Source organism: Lineus longissimus, chromosome 18 (genome assembly GCF_910592395.1).
Source record: "Lineus longissimus chromosome 18, tnLinLong1.2, whole genome shotgun sequence".
Classification (NCBI taxonomy): Eukaryota; Metazoa; Nemertea; class Pilidiophora; order Heteronemertea; family Lineidae; genus Lineus; species Lineus longissimus.
In genome coordinates, this window is record NC_088325.1 from 15,451,673 (window position 1) to 15,472,019 (window position 20,347).

General features: G+C 43.4%; 3 protein-coding genes across 5 annotated transcripts in view; 2 read left to right on the forward strand and 1 right to left on the reverse strand.

Moving 5' to 3' along the window:
• Positions 1-13,485, reverse strand: part of LOC135502436 (DNA-directed RNA polymerases I, II, and III subunit RPABC3-like) — a 28,042-nt gene extending 14,557 nt beyond the window's left edge. Inside the window, exon 1 of one of the 2 annotated variants that reach the window (XM_064795269.1) lies at positions 13,379-13,485. In XM_064795269.1, coding sequence (XP_064651339.1) covers positions 13,379-13,451 — 73 coding nt within the window. In that variant the 5' untranslated portion in view covers positions 13,452-13,485. Of the gene's footprint in view, positions 1-13,132; positions 13,203-13,378 lie in introns of those variants that run through there. The other variant, XM_064795271.1, reaches the window with a different exon arrangement.
• On the forward strand, positions 7,318-11,586 carry LOC135502463 (ciliated left-right organizer metallopeptidase-like). The gene is made up of 2 exons (XM_064795301.1): positions 7,318-7,421; positions 8,022-11,586. Exon 2 carries the CDS (start codon positions 8,160-8,162, stop codon positions 10,485-10,487), a length of 2,328 nt encoding a protein of 775 aa, XP_064651371.1. The 5' UTR covers positions 7,318-7,421; positions 8,022-8,159; the 3' UTR covers positions 10,488-11,586.
• A 542-nt stretch (positions 13,486-14,027) lies between the features above and the next one.
• Positions 14,028-19,885, forward strand: LOC135502260 (ankyrin repeat and SAM domain-containing protein 3-like). 2 transcript variants are annotated; one of them, XM_064794931.1, is made up of 12 exons: positions 14,028-14,082; positions 14,669-14,892; positions 15,082-15,280; positions 15,582-15,703; positions 15,928-16,009; positions 16,263-16,467; positions 16,738-16,827; positions 16,959-17,105; positions 17,335-17,950; positions 18,207-18,348; positions 18,639-18,811; positions 19,263-19,885. In XM_064794931.1, the coding sequence occupies exons 2-12, from the start codon at positions 14,696-14,698 to the stop codon at positions 19,555-19,557; spliced, it is 2,268 nt and encodes a 755-aa protein (XP_064651001.1). In that variant the 5' UTR covers positions 14,028-14,082; positions 14,669-14,695; the 3' UTR covers positions 19,558-19,885. The 2 variants fall into 2 exon arrangements, with proteins under 2 accessions (XP_064651001.1, XP_064651002.1); XM_064794932.1 differs by having other exon boundaries at positions 14,039-14,236.
• Positions 19,886-20,347: the final 462 nt, after the last annotated feature.

The following is a 20,347-nucleotide window of genomic DNA, read 5'->3' on the forward strand; positions in this document are numbered from 1 at the left end:
CCCGTGGTCTAACAGAGGTCACACTTCCTCTCACCACAAGGTCAGATTGAGTGCACACCCCAATCAAGATCATCCAGCAAGGAATTCTAGCCTATTTCCGTGTGCGTGTTTAGTGGGCAGTGGTTATGGTGATATTGTCACAATGCACAGGGACAGGCACAAGCACAGCCCAAACCAAGACTCGCTGCCAACTTTCCAATACCGCTTTGTTAAAATGGGCAAAAAGCCTATAACCGTACAGGCTGGGGCAGGACATGTTTAACTGTCGAGGGGCCGGGAATGTGTTCACAATGCTGGGCCTAACGCAACACAGGCAAAAAGCCAACACTCCTGCTCAAGCAGGCCTTTGCCCCTCATTCACCCTTGGTGAACAAAGACAGCGCAAATGAAGTCACATCAAAGTTCATTACTGGATTTTGTACAGGTTGTTCCAAAACATAACATGATTCAATTAAACTTAGCAATAATTTGAGTACATTCTAGTACATTCAAACTGTACATTCAACTGTTTTATCAGCAAAGAAAGTTTTCTTTGACAATACAATACAGCTATGTATATAACCCATTCATGGGGAACAGCAGGCTGTTCTCTCTTCTGCACACACCCATGCTAATGGATAATAAGCAGCTCTCAGGACAGATTAGCCCCTTCAGGTGTTAGTAACCATAGGCCACAGCTGGTGACATTTGTTCATTTTTCACAGCTTTAAGAAATGAAAGTTTACTTTCTACTCTTGAGAAGTTAAAAGCTCAGTTTGGACCTGAAGAATTACTGAAGGAACAAATTGTGTTGTAGTTTCTTGATCTGAGTTTTGAATAGTTTTTTGAAAGTTTTGAATAATCCCTAACGCATCAGCTGTTAAAAGTTTCCCATACTCATTTTGCAAAATAAGAAACCGTGCTGATGCAATTTTGCAGGTAAAATAGGATTTATGTATGGACGCTCCTCAACCAGCTACACTGCATCAGGACATCACACCGCCCTGCCAACCGGCTCACACCGCCCTGCCAACCAGCTGTCTGCCTACGCAGAGAGAGGTGTCCTGATGCCAGAGATAAACTAGAATAGAAACAATCAAATCTCACCAAAAAACATATTTTATGTGGGTCTATCTATTTGTCTGAGTATGTATTATCACTTTCAATGGAATGGAGCAATGATTTTTGAACCCGTTGACCTCACAGGCCACGACAGATAAAACCTCATACATCACTACCATCACTGTTGGCTATTCAACAATTAACCCTTGGACTCTTGAGAGAATGACCAAGGTGAGGTAAAGAACAAGTGGTAGCAAACTGAGTGAGAGGACAAATGTCATGGTGGAGGGGGCCTAAAGAACCAATATGACGAAGAGAGCGACCTTTATCTGTACCACATGAGAGAAGGCAGGGCACACTATATACCATACCACATAAGAGAAGGCAGGGCACACTATATACCATCCCACATAAGAGAAGGCAGGGCACACTATATACCATACCACATAAGAGAAGGCAGGGCACACTATATACCATCCCACATAAGAGAAGGCAGGGCACACTATATACCATCCCACATGAGAGAAGGCAGGGCACACTATATACCATCCCACATGAGAGAAGGCAGGGCACACTATATACCATCCCACACGAGATAAGGCAGGGCACACTATATACCATACCACATAAGAGAAGGCAGGGCACACTATATACCATCCCACATAAGAGAAGGCAGGGCACACTATATACCATCCCACATGAGAGAAGGCAGGGCACACTATATACCATCCCACACGAGATAAGGCAGGGCACACTATATTCCATCCCACATGAGAGAAGGCAGGGCACACTATATACCATCCCACATGAGAGAAGGCAGGGCACACTATCTACCATCCCACTGACAATCCCCTCACATACAACACATGTGTCAGAGAGGACGCCAGACACACTTCCTCCGGTACGATATTCACAATCTGGACGCACCCCCTGTAGACGACCGGGCTGCTTCACCCATGACGTAACTTATCTGGCAGCCAACGTAACAACTGCTGGCAACGAGAGCCATTTTGAAACATCGCGGTCGTCAATATTCAAACATATCAGATGCCGTATTGCTATGAATGAACTGATGTGACGTCCACCCCCGAACAGCTGCCAAGGCCTACACCGTGCCAAGGCGCCACGCCAGTCTGGCTTGGGCCTCGTCGCATACACACATCTGTAATTGTGAGGACAGCTGCTCTCAGCAAACCAAGGGTGAATCCGACTATGTTTTACAATTCATGTATATTGTTATGTACATTTTGTACTGTAATTGTGCAAAGTGTAAGTGAACTTGTTAAACTAGAGGTGCAGGCCTACCTGCATACTACAGGGCCTACCCAACCACATCATGTGCTGTACATCGGACAGTTAACCCTCTGTTACAACCTCCTCTTATCTCAAGACATCATCAAACTAAAAGGCTACTTGAGACTGCAGGGTGCAACGTCGTGTCATTTTGAATTGTTGATTTTCACCGCTCTGCATTTTTAGAATTGCACTACTGAATACTGAAGAAGTTTTCTAAAAACTTTTCCATCATCTTTTTAAAGAGTGGGTTAAATTCTCACAATTCCGCTCAATACTGATTATCTACATAAGATCCACCAAAGGCTGATATCTTGTGCATGAACACACATAATCTATAGTGTACACAAACCGCAGAGGCCTACTTAAAGTACACACCCAGGCAAAACCTGTTAAAACCTGCCCAATAAAAATAGCCGGCAAAATGGCCTTTTGAACAAAATGTAAGAATTCTGAGCAAAGTTCACTTGAGAGATAATCAAAGGAATTTCTATAGAATACCTGTGCCAGTCTGACCTGATTGCATCGGCCCCTATAGGCCTAGGCTTGACTCCAATTCCAAACTTCAAGTTTAATGAACAACACCACTCAAATAGACAAGTATTAGAGTCGCCTTCAATGTGCGCAGGATGTCGATTTCATTTAGAATATACATCATTGTAACAACAGACAGATAGCTTTCAATATAGAATGGGTATGCTCGAGTGTCAAGTCCTTGACCTAACAGGGGAGTTCAGCTGTTCAGGTGACCTGAACATTGGACTTGTATCCTCCTTTGAGGACTCAATCAGTACACTAACGACAGGACCAGTGTCCTTTATGGAGAGGGTATATGCTAACAGAGGTGTCCGACCCATAAGAACCATATCCCTTTGATAGTTCTAACATGTATGGCATGTGCATGCTCATCTCCTTCAATAAAGGGTTAAAGCAGAAGCATTCATGTGCAGGCGTCCAGTGTAAGACAAGCTAGAGATACTCCTTTCATTTGTTACCTTGGAGGAATGTATACTTCCTAGCTCGAGAGCTATGTGATATATCACTAGATATGTATTCATACTACAACATTTAACCCACTCCAGCAAACAAAAGTTCTAAAACAAATTTTCTCAAAACCCGACAGCAATTTTGTGGCCAACCTGAGAAACATACCATCCCCTCCAAGCTGTTTGAGAGTCAGTTCAGATTCTGGTCAAACTGGGCTTGATTGCCCAATACCTCATGTAGGCTGGTGACTTACTACCTGATTTGGTGTGATGGGTGGTCATATAGACCTTTGAGGGATACTTCCTACCATAAGTATCAACTACCAAAAGTATTGATGGGTTAACAATAAGGCATTTTGGACATAACTCAGTGACCATAAAGACTCAAGTTCTTTGCAAGTCTCTTCCAGCTAATCTTTGAGCTATGCACTGTATAATAGGCCTACCTAGGCCTAATCACCAAGGTCTGCCCATTCTTGCCCCAACAAGCCAACTCGGCCTGGTGGTGTCACATGGACCATGTGATTCTTAGCCAAACCGGTTTTGCTTAAACGTGAATCCACTGATTATTGGGGTCTTGCCATAATGTCATTTGGTGCACTCGATTGTACAGCAGAGAAACCTGGTGATAATGTGTAGAACTAGATTTTGGTGGATTTAGTATCTTATTGAATTCACAATTCTGGCACACTTTAAAAAGCATCAAAAACAAATAGCACTGATCTTGAGTGCTTCCTCAGAACGATTCGACCTCAACGTTTGTTGGACAGAGATAATTAGGAATCATGAGTGACTACGAGGCCACTTGTGGTTCCTTTTGGAACTACATTAGGGAGTTTGGTTAGAGGTCAGCGGTGTCCCCTAGTGTTAAAGTGTAGAACTAGAAGGCTGGAGACTGATCAATCACTCATAAATCCTGGGCAATACCTACCAATCAACAGTTTTGGTTGTACAGAGAGGGGACCCATAGTTATGATCATTGGTAACTAACTTGTACCACTTCAAACAGGCAATACTGCGCACATTGATTGTGACCTGAAACTGCCTACCTGTCTAGGCCAACACATAACGTCTGGAAAGGTTAATCGCAACAATAGGATAAGTGGAAGAGAACCATGCTGGATGAAACGTGAAAAAAGAATGGGAAGTCTACCTCAAATTGTTGATGCACTGCAAAGTTGTTTCATGAAAATGATCCAAAGATCAATGAAATCTATACAGACATACTTGCATCAAAGAATGTGATTCCATCAAGAATAATGAGACCGATACGTCCAAAATACAAGAGAAACTGATATGAACTCCACGTGCCGGCAAATATCGCCAGTACCTGAACATGCTCCTAACTCTGTGGACGGCGATGAACTGACTCTATGTATGAAAAGGTGAACCGGGGCATGCATTACACTGTGTTCAGGAATCAATGCCTTGCATCATTTTTATCCATACTATTAGACCCACGCCCAATTTGTTTGCAAAACGCTCGACACGTTAAGCCAAAATCAATGATTACACTTTCTTGTTCCACACTCCTGCTGATACTGAGTTCAAAATAGTCATAAAATACCTCAATCAAATCACAATGATATACACAGCTTGACCTAAATACATTTTATTCTTGATATAATGGAATCTGAATCAACACCTCATCCAGATCCTCTTTTGACTTCATTGCCTTGCATTTTAACAGTCTTTTTTCTCTCAAAGACATGTTTTTGGGTGTATGACTATGAGTTAAAACCTTCCTGAGACAAAAACCAACACACTCAACTTTTACTAACACAAACTAGAAATAAATTGCTCATTATTTAACTTACAACAGCACTAAACACACAACACAAAACAACCAAGTTATATCAATAAGAAACAGTTTGATTTCCATCCAAATCAATGGCAAACATATGTAACAAAGTCTGACACACACTCGTGAATCAACACGAAAACAGACCAATATTTACATCACGCCCTGCCAATACGGAGCTAAGAATCAATAATTGGCATCCTTCTGATACTGCAGTGGCATGCACTACTATTAAGAGCAAACACACCACAAACATGAATTTGACCAATATCAATAGTTAGATAGGGCCAGCACGCTCCTGTTAAATCAATGGAGTTCATGCATGTATGCATTGATTCATGCATATATGCACTGAACAGGAACATTGCAGTTCCTTGATGAACTCTCCCACTAAATTGGGGTCCTGTGTACTTTTGTCTCGGATATTCTCTGAAATAACCTAACTCAATCCACCAGAACACCATTGACACTATCAAGAGTCAGGGATTGAGAGCTTTTGATTGAACAATATCAAACATACATTGAACAGTCAATAGTCTTCAACATGAGATTTCATCTATTTTGGGCCAATTTCTGCACACATCAGCCAGCACGTCACATCAAGAGTTAAAACTATTACTAATACTAACTCAATGGCCTCCGCCCTTTGGAGAGAGGTGTTACCAACACACTTGTATCAATCAGAACACACTTAACGGCCAGTCACAGCCATCGTAAATCAATGACATCCTACCCCAGTTTATAACCACCACAAGAAAACAACCAACGAATCTGTTCAATTATTGAGCACCAATCAAAACAGAGAAAAGAATACTTCGATTTCCACGGCAGAATCTGTGGAAATGACGGGGGGGCCTTTTCCTTTTTGTACACTTGCAGCTGGTTAAGTCAGCCAAAAATAGACAAGTGAACTGGCTGTCCGAGCTCAGATCTTGAAGCCAGAAAGGAACAGAGTGGGTTAACCCATGACCTTTGACTCCATTTGAACAAATTAAGTTTACCCTAGGGGAGCACAGGAAGAGGAAGACCTGCACATGAAAAAGGCCTAGGCAACCGAATGAAAAACAATACAATAGTTACCTCAATCAAGTAGACTACAATCGCAGATGTCCGTGTCGAATCATTTGGAGGATATTCATGTCTCAGGTCAGACTGACCGGACCATGAACATATCACCATTGGCTGAGGATGCATTGAGACCCCATGGTGGCACTCGGAAATGGTGAAATCCTGCGGGCCTCACATCGACCACTGTGCACATGTTGTAGAAACATGTAACATCGAGGCAACGTGGCCGGCTTGCCATCTGCTGAGTAAACTAGCTTTAATCAATGAACTCATTACATATTCATACAATATGTGGACGCTTACATGAAAGTGTTGATTAACTCGTGTCGTAATGACCGGCGACTCATTTGAATCTGTGTTGGATAAGGTATGGTAACATCTCACACAGATGTTCAACATCTGGCCCACGTGAATACTTGGAACCTTGAATATTCATAACGAGTCAAAGTACAATTGTACAAGTACCAATAGACAGTTGGCGGAAATACCTGCAGCCATTTTGTTATCACCCTTTCAACAGACAACTGGAGTTCACCATGACATAAGAGCAACAGTAGACAAACTTATTCTAACCATCTACTTGAAGTTGTTCATGTCCGCCAATGTCCATGAAGAATACTTTGAACGATTGTGGTAATCACTCGATTTGACCTTGACTTTCATGTCAAGGTCAGCTCAAGTTTTCTCATTTTTCAGTAAGCCTGAGCCGAGCCAAGCTGAGACCAAGCTGAGCCAGTTACAACTTAGGCTCCATGCAGAGGCCTGTCGTGTACACCCATTGATTAGGACCTCGTGGATCAGTATAAATGGGTCGCTGGACTGAAAGAACTGCGTCCCCGCATTACAGGAGGAGGGTAGGTGATGCAACTAGGCGCTACCACCAGGGAATCCAGCAGACACAGCGCCCAGTGGCTTACAGGTTTCCCGTAGCTGCCACTCTGTCACCTGACACCGCCTCCATCCCACCCGCTTGGAGACACAGCCAACACACATCACTCAAGCTCACAAGCCAAGCAACATCAATGATATACCCGTTAGAGCCCTGGGCTGTTCCCATTTGAAACGGTTTAAATTTGGCGCCACATCTAAGTCACTTCCTGTCCGCATAAATTAGCTATGAATACACATGAACTACACAGACTGTACGACATTAAAGTGGCCTTGAGAAATATGTCAAATTTAGAACTATCAGAAGAAGAAAAGTAACTTTCGAAATAGTTTTTTCACCCGACGTGAGTAGCCCATTGTTCACTTCAAGTGTTTTTGAGTTTCTCTCGATTCTAATTGGTGTGACTGATAATGGGTTTGTGTTGATCAAAGAGGCATAAACAACTCTTTATAGGAGTGTGTCAGATAGGTAGGCATTCCATGCATTGTGTACAGGTTGTACAACACTGTACATGCAGGCCGTACAATGGCCAGAGCCTGTCAGTACCATGTTTACACTAACAGCGTGTGTACACAATGTTGGGAAGTTCTATTGTAACTTTATCAAGAATATAAAGCCTGTGTGGTTGGCTATAATGTGTTTAGTTATTTTGGTGTATTTGGTTATTCATAAGCTACCGAGGCATACATACAGGGACCAACATCAGGTCCAGTTGTTGATTAATCTGTCAGCCCTGTAAGGATAGCACATCTAATCTGCTGTCCTGCTATGTTTCCAAGTGTGTCTCCCTGTCACCCACGGCACAGAAACTCTGTAGTGCTGCGTGGCATCAATGAACAGTAGGCCTACGAGTGGTGACAGTAACACTAAAAGCTGAACTCCAGGAATCTTCTCCCGAAATTCATACTTTTAACTTATGGCTGTGTACTTTGTTTATTTTCAGGTCGTTGATGACATTCCATCCCAGGACAAGCGGGACATGGAAGTGATTCGCCAGATGAGACTTGACCCCACCAATACATACAATTGAGAGGTGACGATAACTTCTGGATGAATACGACCAAGCGGCCACAACTGCAAGATGCGAAGATGTCTACCAGCACATCTTTCAAACGCATTGTCACGAATTACCACTGTGATGAGACTAATCATCCTCACTTTAGTACTGACGGAATCAGGCCGGCAATTTGTCGAAGGATCTTGTGTTTTCGATCAGATATATCACAATGAGCCGCCACAAACGTTTGTAACCTATGGAGATGACATGACACAGAATGACGGTCCATATGGACCAGTCACGGACATCAGGACAGTATTAGATCGAAGAAAACGATCGCCGCCAAACTCTTCATACCAAAGTTTACGGATATCAGTCGAGTATGCATCAGATCTGAACAAGGAATTACCAAACAAGAAACACATCAGTCGATTGAAAACAGTCGTGGATAAAGCTGTAAAGAAAATCAATCAACTTTTATCAGTGATTCCTGTGACTAAAAATCTCACTTTAGCGAGATCTGCTGGTGCCTGCCATTCTGTATTGGGGACTGGGATTAACAAGGGAAAATGTTCTCAAGTGAAGCCAATCTACTTAACCCAGGGTGAGATTTGCATTGATAATTTCCGCATTCCAGAAGAACACCTAGAAGGACTTTACCTCTGGAACTTAACCCACCACGGACCCGTCCATATTGCCCGCCAACCAGGAACTGGTCTTTCAAATACCGATTATGTGCTTTATGTCCAGTCCAAGATGTTCGCCCAATGTTTATCTTCTACCTCTAGTGTTATTGCTTACGCCACCTATTGTCAACTCGATCAGAACAACCGTCCAATTGCTGGCTACACTAACTTTTGTCCAAAACATCTGAAGAATGATACAGATTTTGATGAGGAGCGATTTGTGCAGGTCGCTATCCATGAGATGTTTCATGCTCTTGGCTTCTCTAAGAAACTATTCGACAAGTTCAAGGATTGTTCCAAGTCTTCTACGGGCGCTGGTTGCACTTCATATCCAAATACAGTAGCAAGTGTGCTTGGCTTCCAACGAATCGTCACACCTACTGTCGTGGAGAGAGCGTCCAGTCATTTCAACTGTACGACAAGCCTGATAAACAATCAGTACGGAGTCCCGCTCCAGTTAGATTCTGCTGGATCATATACATCTCACTGGGATGCCCGCTTCATGAGAGGGTCAATAATGGTGCCTAATCTGGGGTTAGCCCACTTGACTGTGATTGACGCCATGACACTGGCTGTCTTCGAGGACAGCGGCTGGTATAAGGTCAACTACAATAATTCAGGGCGTCTCCTTTGGGGAAAAAATGGCGGATGTCAGTTCGGCACTGCAGCATCTTGTTCAAACGATGGAGATTATTTCTGTACAGGAAGTGAGAAAGGTTGTCATTACCTCCACCAGGACAAAGCGGTGTGCAGTTCTGATGGTTATACTGGAGCTTGTCAAATATACTGGGCAAAACCAGGAGGCGAATGCTACAAGCCCAGTAACCTCTCGCATAACAATACAAATACAAGCCGTTTTCATGGTGAATCTTATTTTCAGTCGAGTCGTTGCTTTATTTCGAATGCGACAGATTTAAAAGGTGCTAGAAATCAAGTTAGTCGCCCTGTTGGGAGATGTTATAAAACCCGGTGTAACGAGACTGATGTGCTCGAGATTAAAGTAGGTGCTAGTCCATGGGTTCTCTGCCCACCGTCACAGACAATATCGGTGCCAGGTTTCACAGGTTCTGTTGAATGTCCGAGAGAGGGTATTCTGTGTCAGAGAGCCGACATTTTAACCACGCCATCTTCTCCGATCAAACCAACAAAGCAGCCGCCTAAACCACCAAAAAACAGGGAGAAAATCAACTGTAAATTAACCTTCAAATCGATGGATTTCAGTCTGGTATCCAGCAAGGAAAAGCAGGTCGATTTCCTCAACAAAGTCCTTGACAAAGTGGTATCAATGACCTCAGTGGGCCGCAATAGATTCCAAGATGGCCAGGTAGTTAAAGGGAGTGTGATTGTAGCTTTTGTGCTAATGCCGGATGAGGGCGCCACCGGAGATGGAACCTCGGAAAAAATCTTCAATGTCATTGAGCAAAATGTGGAGTCTGGGAACTTTCTTGTATCTTATGATGGTGTGACCTACATGGCATCCGACTTGGAACAAGTGGACGCATTCATTTTTGACGATGATTCACTGGGGTCTGTGGCTGGCATGATCGTCGGAATCGTCGTTGGAAGCCTCGTAGCCATCACGGTCGTTGTGCTCACCCTTATCATGATCAAGAAGGTCAAGGCCAGTCGTGTCGAGTGCGGAAGCGACCGTGACTTTCATCGTGAGACGTACATGATGCAATCAAGGTCGCGGTCTAGTTCGAGTACGACAACAGGTCACATATGACCAGATTTGTCCCGAAGTGCATTAGCCACAACATTTTCCAGGCACTTCAGTCACACAAAGAAGTTCCCTGTCAATTTTGAAGATATCAAACCAACTGTTTTGCCGATTTCATGAAAATCAACAAAATTTCAAAATACACTCCGCAAGAATATGGCGACCTTTTCTCAAACTGGTGATATTAGACTTTAGAACTGTGAGTATGATGAAAGTCTTCATACGACCTAAACATGCAATACCACAAGATAATTTTGTCAACATGATCTATGACAAGTCATGTAACTGTTTGTGATAGAAAATGATAGTCATTTTCCAAGCTGTGTGATCAGTAGCGTAGCGATAGTAAACTATACAGTAGACTCATACCAGCAGCCAATCCAGGGAAACCAATGGGCACCTAGTCCATGCTTCACATGGACATTTATAGTCAATTTTAAAGATACATGTTTTATTTCGATATCATCATGACATCAATACAGGACACCCCTGGATTGGTGGTACCTGCGGCCAGTTCATATTCTGAGAAACCTTCAGAAGCAAAGAGTGCTGATGAAACCAAAGAGATGATTGACAGCCAGAATTGAACTGAATCGGGAAAATTTACCCAAAACAAGCGACTTTTAATGGCTGCCAACTCCATTGTGAAACACTGTTAAACCAGCCAAGAGACGTCACAGCAGGCAGCACAATATTCCATTACAGTGCAGGTGCTGCCACTTGGACAGTCCTGACAGATCCTGACTGATTTTACAGTTATATGGAGCGACCTGTTGTATTTTTATATCAATATATTTTTCTAAGTCTATCTCTGTTGAAAGGGTATACCATGTATACATTAGTGTTCATTAGGCCAATGAAATCTGAATCATAGTTCTCATCGGCCACTTTAGGAAATGACATCATCAGTTAAGCAACGACCAAAGAGTTATGGTGCAGGCTCAAAATTAGATGAGGGTGGCGAGGACAACCATGACATCCATTTTCTGTGGCCTTAGGTGCAATGTATTACGACTACTACAGTACAAGTGTGTGCTCATTCAAATATAATTGTAAAAGACAAATCTATCTGACATGTCTGAACCACATCAATATTATAGTTCTGAGAACTGTTTGTCCTTATTGTGACTTTGTCCTTACGACGTACCAGAGGAGCAGGTTGCGGAGTTTCCTACGGAGGGACAAATTCAGGCTCTTGTCAAATGAAGCAACCCTGAAGATCTGTCTCGTAAAAAGCTAAAGTGAATGACTGAGGTTAGAATACATTACTGCCAAGGGTTAACCATGAACCATCAAACAACCTCACCAGGAAAGCTGAACTGAGACAGACATACCAAGCAACTCAGGTAGAAACATGTCTGTCTGAACAGTTGGCCAAGACTGTACCTTTACATACCTTCCCATTGTCCATTATGTACATTTCTGCTAACAGAACAATAGATTCCACCAGACCAGGTTTCCCCAGTGCGTATACAGGTACATGAGTATACACACACCAGTCTTATTATAGGTACCAACTACTGCTAACACTCGCGAGAACATTAATCACACTTTTCTATTTCATCCCTTGGATGAGGGGGAGGTATCTTAGAACAGACCAGATTATAGAACCTCTCTATCAGGGACAGCCTTAGGGACAGCCTTAGAGACTGGCAAATACTGTCCTTAGGTAGGTGTCCTGATTCCAAAGGTAAACCTAAATCAAATTTACAAACTTGGGACAATTCACTGTCCTTGATAAAGATACATGTAGATAAATTACCAATCATTTTGTCTAGAATAACCTACCCCACTGCCTCCAGGCTTAGGTGATGCAATGCCTCTAGGATCCAGGTACCTATTGAAGTTCCACTAGTTGAAAATGTAACCATTTTGACCAGCCAGAGATGCCAGACAACACAAGCCTTCCTGAATATGATCACTAGAATGGTCCAGAGTGAACTATCCACAAACTGGTACAGTTGCCAAACTGATGACTCATGCCAAAATTAATGCAGAACATTATGGACATAAACCACTGCTTAAAAATCCAATTTAAATTAGTATCTAGCACAGAGGAAAACAATGTAATCCCTGATTGTTTGTCCTGAATGGACAAAATACGATCTATAGTCTGATGATAGAATGTGAAGTCAACAAAAAGTCCTGCCAAGTGAAGAAATGATGATTTGATCGTCACCAATGATTTCTTGGAAATGAATCACTGGCGATTGTGATGACTGGATTAGAAGGATTCCATGGCTAAGCTTCTTTCCATTCTCTGAGGAAAAATTGGTCAGGAAAACTAAGATTAGACGCTTCCTTTTCATTTGATGAGTAACGTGATACGCCCGAGTCTGCAAAGAGTGCAAACTGAGGAGAGGAGATGAAAGCATCAGGTCTAACATATCATGACAACATACAATTTCCACTGGGTTTTTTGCATTGTTCATGTCATTATAAAACCAGCCCACCAAGACATGACACTTTGATGCAATTTCTTCCTGAATCATGTGTTGCTTCAGTCATGACCAGATGGATGTTTAACAGTATCTTTTCCTCAGGAAAAAGAGGATCAAAATAAGTTTTCCTCGTTTTGAATTTTGTAAACAAAGTTTGTAAGAGGGTGAGGAGTTCATTTTCAGCAGGATTAGAAACCAGACTTGGCTCACCGGTGAGGGATCGATCCAGAACGCCAGTCACATCTTTATGACCAACCTTAAGCATCATTCGTCACCTCGTTTGGACATCTTCCAAAATCTGACGCAGCAACATTTTGTCAAAGTCGGCCATATTGGATCTTACATGGTGAAACCACATGTTTCTCATTTTCAGTGATTTCTCAGTAGTTTCTGGATAGATTTTGTTCAAATTTGGACAGGACATAGACAATATATTTCCCTAACAGTCTCACTTACCCCTGTCAAATTTCTTGCCATCGGGATCGATATCTTTGACATCAAAAATATCTTCAAACAAAACACCCGCCATGTTTGAGGAAGTTAAGCTCCGGAGTAAAAATTAGCCGGGGTAAATAAAGTCAACTAAAGTCACAAATGCTACTTTATGTGACGAGTATCATTTCTAACATTTAACGCATTATTATTGATGATATATATTCTCAGTATCTATCATTCTATTCTTTGCCTTACAAATTAAGTCAGGCGGCGTTACGGTTGTAATCAATGACGTCACGAGCACCTCCTGTCATTCTCCAAGCGTCGTCGATGGTGATCATTGTCACAAGTCTTACTCGACCTACTAACCATGTAAGAAATTCAGCGGGTGTATGTAATTTTCGACATTACGGCCTGAAGACCGGGAGATTGGTCATACAAGAGAATTGCTGTTGTTTCGCTCCCTGAACTTTTCGCCCCCAGTCGTTTCGCTCCAAATCGAAGTTGTTTCGCTCCCTTGGACTCGGTGTTGGGATTGAGACACATCAACATTATCAGGATGATCAGGTCACAGGTCACAGGTACGCCAGTGGTGACACCTGACGAGCATCTATAGAACCTAAGTATTGTCTTTTCGTTTCGCCGACTCTGAATTCTTCACTTCCAACAACCCGTCTGTCATGGTGGACAAGAGACAAAATTAATGAAAAATCAACAGAATTGACGTAATTTTCGTTCCAAAACCCATGTCGTATTCTGAATTCGTTGCTAAAGTGTAGATATAACCCAGGCCCATCAAATGACGAATCTAATCAGCCCTCTCTGAGCTTATTTGAGCTTGTATTGATTAAAATCTAAAGGATTATTCATTATGACAAGGTAGGTACTAGGTTAGGTAGGCCTATGCTACATTACAATACATAGGCTACAATGAATATAGAAAACATTTTTACATCTTCCACTCACCATGCATGCTCACTGTTCCATCTTGTACGGTACATGTAGTATTCTAGTACATGAGTACTGTTTACATGTGTATTCCATTCGTAACTCCAGATTCGGTTCCATGCTAGATGAGGCTTCCTCTGCGTCGATGATCATCATCATGTCCCAGGTAAAGGCAGGTTGTTACTGTCAAGTTGGGGGGGGGGTGTATGATGAGAGGTCCGGGTGGCCCTGGGTCACTAGTGGGTGTGTGCATGCCGCACCGGAGTGTGGGTTGGAGAGGGGGTCACCCTGCTGGCCGCCAAATAGCTAACCTGTCAATGCCAACAGTTGGAGCTGTTTTCAGACTTTGCTATTCCTTTACAGGAATGTGGGATAGTGGGATGATGAGCCATGGCATCTGACCTGGATCCGTATGCCTACGAGGCATCCGATGAAGCCTCAGAGACGGAGCTGCTGGATAAGAGTTTATCCGTGTGGAAGGGCTGGAGCTCCCTTGAGTCTGATGAAGACTTTAGACCTATCCCACTTGACCTTCACACAGCAGCTAGTATTGGGAGTTTTGATTGCGTCAGAGCAATCATTGATAAGTAAGTGATTTGGAGGCTCTTTGCAGTCGCACTGCAGTGTCATCATAGAAGAAACATAACAGGGTTGAGGCTTCTCGCTGACCTTAGGTGGGTTGATAGATGATTTGACTTGAGTTTAACTAAGGACAACCATATTCAAACAATCTAAGAGAAGTCATTTCATGTCTTCCATTAACTGTTGTTTTTCAGGAATGAGGAAGATCTGAATGAGAAGAATTGGGGAGGGTGGACGCCACTGATGTACGCTGCCTATATCGGCCATGACAACGTGGTCAACTTACTCTTGGAGGCGAATGTGAGCGTCAACATTCGCAACAAGAAGGGACAAACTGCTTTACATTTGGCGGCGAGCTGTGGGAATGAGAGTGTGGCATATTTCCTGCTGCAGGTGAGTTCAGTGTGTTCTGCTGTCATGACCTTTCATCCGTTGACCAATCTCAGCAGAACTGCTTTGAGTCCTGCTGTCCCAGAATGGAGGTCAACACCGTCTTTTCTTGCTTTCTGTCGTTTCTTCTGCAGCGGATGCCATGCAGTCCATGTTTGACCTGTGGGGAACTCAAACATGCAATAGGACTGTGCAATTAGTATTATTTTGAACTGGAGATAACTTGCTGCAGGATGCCATGATCAAGAGTCTGCTTTGTGTGTTACCTTCCCCTCTTATATAAACCATCTTGCTTTCTCTCCAGAACGGTGCAGAACTCGAAGCGAGGGACAGCAAAGGATGGACAGCACTCTTCCACGCCACTTACTCCGGCCATCAACAACTTGTCAAATTCCTCCTGGACAATAACACCAATATGGAAGCGACGTAAGTTTTCGTCTTGCCGTCTTTTGAAAAATGCTTATTGTTACAATGCATTGTGACCTCTTTATGTCTCTCCAAGTACAATAGGGTCTGCATTGTGACCTCTTTATGTCTCTCCAAGTACAATAGGGTCTGCATTGTGACCTCTTTATGTCTCTCCAAGTAGGGTCTCATCAAAGAGTTGTTTATGTGAATTGTCAGTAACAGAAAGTGACTGTATGTTTCAGTGAGCCATATCATGGTTTGACCCCATTCATGGAGGCCGCAGCAGAGGGACATGAAATTATTGTGCACACTTTTCTACAACATGTAAGTTCAATCTCATGACTCAAGGTTTCAACTTCAGAGGTATGGTCCACCTATTGTATTATGTAATACAGGTGACAAACTTGTTTGCTGTATCTTTTGAAGCAGAAATAGTTGATCAGACAGAGCTCCAGGCTGTGAAAGAGGCAGAGTAGATAAGAGCAAAGTTCGAATTCGGCATCTGAGAGGAATGATTTGCAAGAGAGTGTTGTCCTTTCAAAGCACACAGTTTATCAAGTCTATTCCTTCACTACAGGGGGTTAATGTGCATGCTAAGGCCCTCAATGGAGACACTGCACAGACGCTAGCATTACAGTACGGTCACATGAAGCTAGTCAGCATGATAGATAATCACATGAACCCTCACCCCCATCGCACTGATGGTATACGCGGTGACCTGAGCTCCTCAGATGAGGCCTACCAGCGGCCAAGGCACAAAGGCTCAAGGTCAAGAATGAAAGGTGACGTATGCTTAGACTGGCGTTTTCTTTTTCATGACACGTGTTAGTTGTGAAGGGACAAATTCAGCTTCTATTATGTTAAGAGACTGTCAAAACCATTCTGATAGTACCATTAGTAAACCTACTGACATGACCATTCATTGGAGAGCTCCCAGTTGGCACTTTCAAATGGTACCAGTGTCATTACTGTCCTGATTAATCAGATATGACAGTCACTGGTAGTGTTATAGACTATGGACTCACATATTTCATCTCTTTCAAATTCTCCAGGTCCAAACATCCAAGACGGTCCAGCTGCATTTGCTAAACTGATGAACAAAAGTAAAACGCCTCCTAGTGATACAAATCTGCCGGATGAAAGTAAGTGAACGGTATGATGAGGTAATGATCACATAAAACATACTCCTCAATGAAGAATGTAACAAGGAAGTAACGGGGGAGAATCAAATGGCTTTGTGACTAAACGTGATTCATGTTTTCTTATATTTCAGACGCATCAGTTCCATCTGGCTACGTTACATTCCACAATGATGGAACGGAAGTGGTGGCCAACCAGCCGATCTGTTCACGGGACATGACGTCTCCGATCAACGCAGAGGATCATCGCCTTGATAGCTCGGGTGGTGCTGGAAGTAAAGGTGTGTACGCCAGTTAGAAACTGGTTGGAATGTGCTCTGTATTGAGGACTGTTTGTAGAAGCAGCCCAACTATAGCAGAGTCAGACTGAGGTGAAGCCCAGTCTTTGTCTGTTTACCCACCCCAGCATTGGTGGTCTTTTTTAGGGAGGAGTAATTGAAAGGTAGCATCAATCAATGCACCTAAACCAATCTATTCCTTCCTCCCACTAAAATTTGACTTTTTTTTCAGATTCCGTACGTGATGTCGATGATGACATTGATGATGCATTTTCAAAAACAGGTGCTCTGACGATAAAGAGTAGTTCTAGTTCCAGTGGTGGCCTAGTGGCGGCTCTGGGCATACATAAGGAGGAGAGCCCAGAGAGTAACGACAGCAGTGCACCAGAACTACCAGAAAAAAACACGCTGGATCCGATACCAGCTGAGGAACGAAAACCTAAGGCTCCGATGGTGCGTTCACCGAATCGCCACGATCGGGCATTGCGACATCAACGCTCACGAGAATGGCGACGTAAAGACACTCGTCCTAACAATCACGAGGTCGGCTCTGGAGATCGTAGCAACCAGGAAGTGAATCATTCTAGTCTTCAAACATTACCCTCACAGCAACCACCTCATCAGACATCAGCGAGCTCGTATCCCCAACGTGATCGAGTGACACCCTCTGTTCCACCCGGGTTGAGCCCACTTTCAAACAATCACAACTTGGACGACTTACCAACGTTGGATGACTTGTTGACACAGTTAGGCCTCACCAAGTACATTCCATTGTTCCAGGAGCAGGATGTGGATTTACAAGTGTTCATGTCATTGACTGATAATGATTTGAAGGAGGTCGGTGTCAAGTAAGTCTCATGACTTGTGAACATTCTCTTGCTCTCCACTGTGGTTGGCTACCAATTGGTATCGTTGGCCTTGTGACAGGGGGGGTCTTCAGCTATCACAAGTTGGACATGTCTTTCACCTGGATGGGATCATTGGCTCACTCTGGCACTGGCACCAGCTAAAATGCAAGAAATCTTGGTTTTGACCTTGTAAGGCCTTCAATTCTATGAGATCCAAATTCTTGCTTCAAATCAACAATTTGACACTCTATTCTAGGTTATTTGGGCCAAGACGTAAAATGACCAATGCCATTGCCCGTTGGCATAGCAACGCTGCCCCTGCGTCTAACAGTCTCGAGCAGGCGTACGCAGACAAACTGGAGGCTGAGATGCAGGAGATGGCGCTGAACCTTCACCAGGTGAGCAGACGATCTGATGTAAACAATGTCCTCCAGGGGGCAGATGCTTCTTGTTTACACAGAGTGGACCATTCAGCAATCCTACAAAATGAACCCGGGTCGTCTTGTCTTGACAGTAAAGCTTGAAGACATGGCATCAAACCCAGGTTGTGAGGATAGCATGCACCAATCTTACCCCCTGTAATCTCATTCTTTAGCTATGACTCTGCATATTGTAGGTTCAACTCACACATTCAGGGTCATCTATCTGCTTGTGACCTTGTACAAATCACTTGATCCTATCATTCCAGGCCTATGATCAAGCGGAGAAGTGCAAAGCGCAGGTGCTCCAGGAACAAGAGTTACGCTCGGTGACGGAGGGATGTCTGATGGAGGATCGGAAAACATGGCAGCAGGTGCATCGGATTGCCATGGATACACGACAACACTGCGGGGAACTGGCTAACTTGGTGCAAAGGTTAAGGTAAGAGTGACTGGTGATGAGTGGAGTGTGTCCTTGTTAAGGTAAGAGTGACTGGTGATGAATGAGGAGTGTGTCCTTGTTAAGGTAAGAGTGACTGGTGATGAATGAGGAGTGTGTCCTTGTAAAGGTAAGAGTGACTGGTGATGAATGAGGAGTGTGTCCTTGTTAAGGTAAGAGTGACTGGTGATGAATGAGGAGTGTGTCCTTGTTAAGGTAAGAGTGACTGGTGATGAATGAGGAGTGTGTCCTTGTTAAGGTAAGAGTGACTGGTGATGAATGAGGAGTGTGTCCTTGCTGGCTGTTTGAGTCCTTTCAGTAAGTCTTCACACTAAGATTCTTTGAGAACTTGAGTGCATATGCCATGGCAGGCTGAACATACATCATAGATAAAACGTAAACAAATCTGTTGCTCTCTGAAAACTAAACATGAAATGTCTCCTTCCATTTTCAGTTTATTACAAAATGAGCTGACCCGACGTCTGCTACTATCAGGTGACGTCAGCCAACCAATGGAAAACCCCTACGCCATGAACCCAAACACGCTGGCCGCGGCGCTACAGGACAGTGTCCATCTTGATCAAGACACGAACAATGAAATTCAGAACATTGCAACCGAACATTTAGTAAATCAGTTGGAGTATTTCACGGGGGAATTGAAACGTGCTGTGACAATGACAGCTGTGAACACTGATAAACTGTTGGGTCGCGAGATGTCTTGCCATGATGAATTCGAGGCACTCTCTTAGCAGGACAAAGACTTTTGTCTCATGATAGCATTTTCAATTTGGTGTAATATTCTCTGCTATGGGAACCTCTATGCTGTAGATGTATGTCTCTATGGAGCAGTGTATAGATTGTACATGTATCTTCTCCAGTCTAACCAATACTCTGATTGTTGAGATGTCAGCTGAAAACAATACATGTATAGCATATAGGTGACATAATCTGCTCTTTGTCTTTCTGATGTAACCTCTTGCTATGAAAACCATGTCTCAGTGATAATACAATGTCCATAGCTAATGTACTTAATGCTTACATTCTAAGTTACTGCAATACAAATATATTTATTTTTAACACCTTGGTTGTGTTGTCTGTTTCTGCTGTATGGATTCTAGAAGTTGGAAGTTGGTACGAGGGGCCTTGGTTTCTCCATACAATCAGTCACAATCACATTCTCTCCTTCAAAGGACCAAGGCAAGCAGTAACTGCGGTGTCCTAGCCTTCTGTGAAAGCCTACAGATGCCGTCACATTGACCCAATGCATAGTCCCCTCCCTACAAGACCAGCCTTCTGTGAAAGCCTAGAGATGCCTTCACAGTGTCACATTGACCCAATGCATAGCCCCCTCTCCCTACAAGACCAGCCTTCTGTGAAAGCCTAGAGATGCCTTCACAGTGTCACATTGACCCAATGCATAGCCCCCTCTCCCTACAAGACCAGCCTTCTGTAAAAGCCTAGAGATCCATGTCCCCTACCTTTATCAGCACTGTATTCATCAACAGGTCATCATTCTTGGAGTTGGACAATCTGGCCGGC

Coding starts and splice junctions, on each gene's coding strand:
- LOC135502463 (XM_064795301.1), top strand. CDS start 8,160: ATGCGAAGATGTCTACCAGCACATCTTTCAAACGCATTGTCACGAATT.
- LOC135502260 (XM_064794931.1), top strand. CDS start 14,696: ATGGCATCTGACCTGGATCCGTATGCCTACGAGGCATCCGATGAAGCC. Junction 16,010..16,262: donor TGCACACTTTTCTACAACAT/GTAAGTTCAATC, acceptor CCTTCACTACAG/GGGGTTAATGTGCATGCTAA. Junction 17,951..18,206: donor TTGAAGGAGGTCGGTGTCAA/GTAAGTCTCATG, acceptor ACTCTATTCTAG/GTTATTTGGGCCAAGACGTA.